General features: G+C 41.1%; 1 protein-coding gene across 2 annotated transcripts in view; it reads left to right on the forward strand.

The window, feature by feature from the left end:
- The window catches only part of LOC127626893 (dynamin-binding protein-like), a 56729-nt gene extending 50988 nt beyond the window's left edge, over positions 1 to 5741 (forward strand). For both annotated transcript variants that reach the window (XM_052103001.1, XM_052103002.1), the window contains 5 exons: positions 1122 to 1454; positions 1570 to 1749; positions 2117 to 2315; positions 3317 to 3969; positions 4534 to 5741. In XM_052103001.1, the coding sequence (XP_051958961.1) occupies positions 1122 to 1454; positions 1570 to 1749; positions 2117 to 2315; positions 3317 to 3969; positions 4534 to 4719 (1551 nt within the window). In that variant the 3' untranslated portion in view covers positions 4720 to 5741. The remainder of the gene's footprint in view (positions 1 to 1121; positions 1455 to 1569; positions 1750 to 2116; positions 2316 to 3316; positions 3970 to 4533) is intronic.
- The last annotated feature ends 2115 nt before the right edge of the window (positions 5742 to 7856 follow it).

Below are 7856 nucleotides of genomic sequence, written 5' to 3' on the forward strand. Positions count from 1 at the left end.
ATAATTCTCAAAACACCTTCACAACTGCACAACATAGTGACAACCTGCCACAATACTTGCATTGTCAGGGCAAGTTTTGCATGGGTAGGCACCTCTCACATCTTGTTATCTGATTTTGTTGTAGTACTTTTATATGGACCCCAGAAAGTGGCTTATTGCAAGATAGCAACGTATTGCCATCAATTTTTTTATATTGGCATGTAAAAATGGGCACGGTGGTGCAGCGGTTAGCACTGTCGCCTCACAGCAAGAAGGTCGTGGGTTCAAACCCTGGTTGCCCCGGCCTTTCTGTGTGGAGTTTGCATGTTCTCCCCGTGTCTGCGTGGGTTCTCTCCGGGTACTCCGGCTTCCTCCCACCATCCAAAAAGACATGCAGGCTAGGTTAATTGGTGTCTCCAAAAAAATTGCCCTAGGTGTGGATGTGGAGGTGAGTGTGAGTGTATGTCTGTCTATGTGTGGCCCTGCGATGGAAAGGCCCCGCCTTTCGCCCAATGTTAGCTGGGATAGGCTCCAGCCCCCCGCGACCCTGTACACAGGATAAGCGGTTGACGATGGATGGGACTTTTATATGGACCCCAGAAAGTGGCTTATTGCAAGATAGCAACGTATTCCCATCAATTTTTTTATATTGGCATGTAAAAATGGGTATAGTTTATAGTGTATGTGCTTTCCACACTGTGCTCCCAGAAATGTGTAATTCTTTCCGCTGTGTTGACTTGTTGTTGGGCTCCATCCCATGACGTTTGTTATCCGGTATGTTTACGCACATGTGCACTCCTCAAAAACCTGTTAGATCACCGCTTATATGTTTACATAACCACATGAGGTGCATTTTCCAGTAGAAATCTGAGTGTGTTGAACCACCTTCTCTTAATCCCTTAAACGGCGTAAGGAAATCAGCGTTCTTGTTTGCATGACGTTTCAGAATGCCGCTTACTGCAAAAAAACAGGAATAAATCCTTCTCTTAAGTGCATGTAAACCTGGTCAAGATATTGCTTTTTGTTCACCATTAGAAATTGATTGAATGAAATAAAACAAATTATGCCAAAATTTTTGGCATGAACAATAACATGAACTTCTGAACGAGTCTTCACCCTTGTGAATTTCTTTCTCCGAGCAGAAGGAGAGGACAGAAGCTCTAGTCATCACTCCACTTACCCAGCTGCTCAATATGTTCACTGGGCCCCATAAACTGATCCAGAAGCGTAGAGACAAGCTACTTGACTACGACAACTGTAAGGAACGTGCTGAGAGGCTAAAGGACAAGCGTGTGCAGGAGGAACTGCAGACCGCTCGGAATAACTACGAAGCTCTAAACGCCCAGCTGCTGGATGAGCTGCCCAAGTTCCATTGCGCAGCTGAAGAGCTGTTCACCAGCTGTGTGAGGGGCTTCGCCAAATCCCAGAGAGATTTCATTGCGCTCACATTGGGAGAACTCAAACCACTGCTGCAGGTAAATAGAGTTGCGGAGAAGTAGGTTTGATTGACCTACACTTTACCAGTGATGTTTTCAGTTGAGTAACTGCCATCATTTTTTTACTGTTAATGTTATACGTTTTTCCGTATAGCTGTCTGGCTTGGGTGGCACAGAAGGGAATCTAGTGTCCTTGTTTCAAGATGAGCACACCCGAGTGTTGAATTTTCTTCAGAGCTTTAGTTTCTTCCCTGACAACCTTCCCACGATTGTACGCAAGACCTTTGAAAAGAAGACGCTGGAAAAACAGAATTCCAAGAAACCGCAAGGCCATGTGAGTTTCCCAAATGCAACTTGATCCAAAACGGACAGATCATCTTATCTATAATTTGCTTGAACCTTAAATTTTCATTATGACCCTGCTGAAACAATTTAATTCACCCTTAGGTGGCAAAGCTGGTTAGGCTATTCTGTTTTGATAGTTTTAATTGGATTAGGGCACTTGTCATCTGATCAAGCTGGAAGACTAGCTTGTTGACCAGCTAAACACAAGCTTGGCCAGGCTTAGCCAGATGACCATTTGCATGGCCAGGCTTGGAGGCCAGCTAAGGCCAACAAACCAACCTATGCTGATTGAAGCTATTTTTGTGTCTCTTATTCATTATATCTTCCTTTTCCTCTTTTCCTCCCTACATGTATAGCCAAACCATGTGCTACAGACAGATGAGCAGAGAGCCGAGCTTCTGGCAAGATATGGGCCAGAGAAACTCTACCAGGCTGATAGGAACTTTAATGCAGCACAAGACCTGGATGTGTCCGTACTGGAGGGAGACATAGTGGGTGTCATCAAGCAGCAGGACCCCATGGGCAGCCAGAACCGCTGGCTAATAGACAACGGAGGTTTGTATTCCATTATCTGCATGTGATTCATTGAATGCGTTTCCGTGTCTGACAAATAAAAATATATTCTGTAAAAATATTAGCACAAAGCATCAACAACTCATTTAGTTCATGCCACAAGTGTAGAGCATGACGCCATCCCAATGATGACAGCACTTTGTTGCCAAGCAACCTGCGTTATTCCATCTTGCATGCCCACAGTGAGAAGCTTCTCACTTCAGAATCGCAAAAACTGTCTGGAGGGACACCAGGCTTATATGCAATGCAAGCTGTAGAGAAATAGTCATAAAAGTAAAGAGTGAGCCATGGTGAGAAATTATATGACATAGCCTAACGATTTTTGTTCTTTTAATATTTCATTGTAAACGAAAAGATATGTGGCAAATTGCAATTTGGCGTTTTGTTTTGAATGTTTTTTTAAATGTTCACTGATTCCATGACTGCTGTTTTTTTTATTGGAAGAGCAGCCATAATGAACAAACGTTTATTTTTAGTTTTACTTGATTTTGTTATAATTATATTGCATATTATGCATAGTCCATCACGTTACAGCACTAAATAAACACAGAAATGAGTTTATCAGATTCTTTCCGATTTGCACGTAAACTTTATCATTCCCGGACATGTTGGCCGGCAACAAAATTTCTTAGCGGAAACTCTGCAACAAACACAATCACTTACTTCTCCTGGCTAATAAAACAAGACAAAAAAAAAAAACATAGAAAAGCATTGAAAGAGGGATTTAAGCCATAGCTGGGCAGCAAAATGTAATAGAAATGGGGGTGGGCTATTTTTACTTTAGCCTGTATGTAGCCAACTAATAACCACCTAGAACATCACAGTAACCGCAGTGTCCTAGCAACCACCTAGAACACCCTAGTAACCAAATGTCAATGCCCTTGTATCCATCCACAACCCACTAACATCATGGTGGTGAGCATGGGCAAATAAAGGTCTTGTCATTGTAAATGTATTTTGACAAATTTTTTCTGTTTCTTCAGTTACGAAGGGCTTCGTGTATAGTTCCTTCCTAAAGCCCTACAATCCACGCAAGAGTCAGTCGAATGTTTCCATTGAGAGTCAGTCATCGAATGAGTCTGGCTACAGTGGCTCCTCCCCCATGTTCTCACGGCAGAATAGCAACAGCACTCTGACGTTCAACCAGGACACATCAACTGTCAGCTTCTCAACAGCCGCCCCTCCAAACCAAGCACATACTCGCCCGTGTCAGGAAACTACCCCCAGGAAAAACAGAGAGCTTTCTTCTACCAGTCAAAAGGATGCTGTTGAGCCCGCCATCAGAAACTCCCCCAATCATAAAGATCTGTCTGAGACAGCCTATCGAAATACTGCAAATAACAGGGACTACTATGAATCTTCATACAGGAATCCCACCAATCACAGAGACTCTTTAGACTCTGGTCAGAGTACTCCAACCAATAACCCAGACCCCTCAGACTTCTCTGAGACAGACTCATGTTCCTCAGGTAAGAACTCAAGGAATGGCTCATCTTCAAGATACAACAACTCACGTGGTTTGTATGGCTCACAGCAGAGACGAAATGGAGACTATTTGGTACAGAAGAAGAAGCCACAGTACCCTACTGAAGAATATATAGGTCAAGAGCCTGATACCGAACTGGATGGCCACCAGGTATGTCACCGACAACTAAATTGCTCTAAAATCAGTGGTTGATAACTTGAAGTCGACATGAAACAATATTCACAACCTATTTTACGTCCATAGTGTGACGTATTTCCGACTGAAACAGGATACCCAAACAAAATGTAGGGTGGGACTTGATTTTATGCATGACAAATTCATGGATTTATGACAAGGGGCATTTCATACATAAGTTTCCTATCAGTTTGTAGAGGTCTACTCCCCTTCTGAATCACTGTCAGCCGTCCGTTGGTTGAAATTTAAGTGGTCTTGGTAATGTCACATGAGAGACATTTTGATTACAAAGACTAAAACAAATTTCTTTGGTATAACGTGCACTAATTAATCATTAAAAATAAATGTATAAACATGTGTTTAAGAAGTTCATGGGGTCAATTTTGATTTCATGTTGACTTTAAAACCTTTTATATCTCCCTAAAGTTATTACACCATTTCTTTGACCAATTTTGTATACCAATTAAACTGTATTGTGTTACAATGGCTAATTACTCATGATTCTCCATATTAATTTTGCTACAACATGTTATGTTTCAGATTTATTATGCTCTCTACTCATTCAGTGCACGGTGTGCAAATGAGCTAAGCATATCGGCCAATCAGCGGGTCCGAATCCTTGAGTTCAAGGACATGAATGGCAACCAGGAGTGGTGGCTGGGAGAGGCAGGAGGACGGAGGGGTTACGTCCCTTCCAACTACATTCGCAAATCGGAATACACATGAGCTGCATGTTTTTACAAGGGCACTTCCAGAGCCCTGCAACGACCGTAGACCACTATAGGCCAACTCAAGGGGGAAAACACTACAAAAGGATATGATTGTGCCTTAAGTATAAAGGAGATGCACTGATGTGGTGAACTGATCATTGCTACTGATGGGAAGAACATTTTATTCTCCATAATGACCATTTAAAATGTCTGTAGTTTTCAAATCCTAAATGCCTCCTAGTGGCCATAGATGGATCAGCAGAGGACTCTGCAGGTGGATTTGAAGTAATGGAGTGAACAAAGAAATAGTCTGGACTGAGAAAGTTTGGGTTGGAGAAATTCTGAATGTAGTCTGACATGTCCTGCTGTTCTTGGGTACTCCCTTTATAGTGTTAGCGCTTAAATGCCCTGTAGAGCTTAGATCTCTTTTATGTTGAAGAGTGGAGTGGAGTGGAGAACTTGTATTGAACATGTTCAAATGATACTGGAAAGAGACTTGGATGTTCCAGGACTGGCATTAAATGAGTGAGAGAGTGAATTAATGTATGTTTGTGTGCTACTGAGATACAAATGCATTTGGTTGAGTGTGTGCCGTGTTTTGTGATATTGCCTCCCTCCCTCGTCTTGTTTTTATAGACTGACAGTCTATAAAAACGATTTATGAAAAGTGTTTGGATTTAATCCCAGTCATGGCCCTCAGATCAAAATGATATTACCACTGCCGACCATTTTATATTCCTGAAAACATAAATGAAATGCAAGAGACACTTTTATAAGGTACAGTGCTATTTTTTTTTTTTTTACTATTTTTACTTTTTGATAGCATTGTTAAATTTGCCACTTGCACTTGTGAATTGATTAACAAGTTAATAATGACGTTTTGCACTGTTATGAGTGCGTTTATCAGTTTGCGAGTGCGTTTATCAGAGCTCATTTTGATGTGTTCCACCAACAGAATATGATCTTGTCATATTTATTTCTCATGTATTTCTGCACTCCAGTGTCAACAATTCTGTTTCTCCTCTTTTGAATAAAAAAAAAGACAAAAACAGTTGTTTGAGTTTTTAATCTTCCAGTACAATGTAGAGGTATATACCTTAGCACAAATTAGCTTGTCTATTTTCAGAATGAAATATCTTACTAACGGAACTTTGTTCAGTGTACACTGTTGACTATTTTTAAGTAGTAAGTGAAACCGTAGGTATTACTCCAGAATAAGTATTTCAAACAGTTCTCACAAAGACCTCATCATTTTGCATGTGAGTGGCATCCAGTTATCATCATGTAATGCAAATCCAATCAAATAATGATTCAAGGAAGAGATGTTAAACATCATGCCTGTAATTCCTTCTGGTTCATGTATCACACTGGAAATGTAAGATGAAGTTCTGCACATTGCATTTTATATTGCACATTTTGGCAAATGTAGTAGGTTATCTGGGCATTCTATACATACAGAAAATTGGCATACTGTAAAGTGTGTGTATGTGTGTATATATATGTATACACTCACCTAAAGGATTATTAGGAACACCTGTTCAATTTCTCATTAATGCAATTATCTAATCAACCAATCACATGGCAGTTGCTTCAATGCATTTAGGGGTGTGGTCCTGGTCAAGACAATCTCCTGAACTCCAAACTGAATGTCAGAATGGGAAAGAAAGGTGATTTAAGCAATTTTGAGCGTGGCATGGTTGCTGGTGCCAGACGGGCCGGTCTGAGTATTTCACAATCTGCTCAGTTACTGGGATTTTCACGCACAACCATTTCTAGGGTTTACAAAGAATGGTGTGAAAAGGGAAAAACATCCAGTATGCGGCAGTCCTGTGGGCTGAAAATGCCTTGTTGATGCTAGAGGTCAGAGGAGAATGGGCCGACTGATTCAAGCTGATAGAAGAGCAACTTTGCCTGAAATAACCACTCGTTACAACCGAGGTATGCAGCAGAGCATTTGTGAAGCCACAACACGCACAACCTTGAGGCGGATGGGCTACAACAGCAGAAGACCCCACCGGGTACCACTCATCTCCACTACAAATAGGAAAAAGAGGCTACAATTTGCAAGAGCTCACCAAAATTGGACAGTTGAAGACTGGAAAAATGTTGCCTGGTCTGATGAGTCTCGATTTCTGTTGAGACATTCAGATGGTAGAGTCAGAATTTGGTGTAAACAGAATGAGAACATGGATCCATCATGCCTTGCTACCACTGTGCAGGCTGGTGGTGGTGGTTTAATGGTGTGGCGGTTGTTTTCTTGGCACACTTTAGGCCCCTTCGTGCCAATTGGGCATCGTTTAAATGCCACGGCCTACCTGAGCATTGTTTCTGACCATGTCCATCCCTTTATGGCCACCATGTACCCATCCTCTGATGGCTACTTCCAGCAGGATAATGCACCATGTCACAAAGCTTGAATCTTTTCAAATTGGTTTCTTGAACATGACAATGAGTTCACTGTACTAAACAGTCACCAGATCTCAACCCAATAGAGCATCTTTGGGATGTGGTGGAACAGGAGCTTCGTGCCCTGGATGTGCATCCCACAAATCTCCATCAACTGCAAGATGCTATCCTATCAATATGGGCCAACATTTCTAAAGAATGCTTTCAGCACCTTGTTGAATCAATGCCACGTAGAATTAAGGCAGTTCTGAAGGCGAAAGGGGGTCAAACACAGTATTAGTATGGTGTTCCTAATAATCCTTTAGGTGAGTGTATATAAGTGTCATTCAACTGATCACAAAGTATAGTCAGGACATTACTGATGTAAAAAAACAGCACCATCACTATTTGAAAAAAGTCACTTTTGATCAAATCTAGACAAGCCAATTTCCAGCAGCCATCACTCCAACACCTTATCCTTGAGTAATCATGCTAAATTGCTAATATAGTACTAGAAAATAACAAATATCAAACACAGTTGAAAGCTATTTGGTTCATTAAATTAAGCTTAACATTGTCTTTGTGTTGCCACAGTATGCAATAGACTGGCATGTCTTATGTTCAATATTAGGTCAAAATGGCAAAAAAGAATCAGCTTTCTCTAGAAACTCATCAGTCAATCATTGTTTGGAGGAATGAAGGCTGTAAAATGCTTTAAATTGCCAAAAAAAACTGAAGATTTCATAGAAAGCTGTAACTACAGTCTTC

Source organism: Xyrauchen texanus, chromosome 33, assembly GCF_025860055.1.
Source record: "Xyrauchen texanus isolate HMW12.3.18 chromosome 33, RBS_HiC_50CHRs, whole genome shotgun sequence".
In the NCBI taxonomy this organism is placed as follows: Eukaryota; Metazoa; Chordata; class Actinopteri; order Cypriniformes; family Catostomidae; genus Xyrauchen; species Xyrauchen texanus.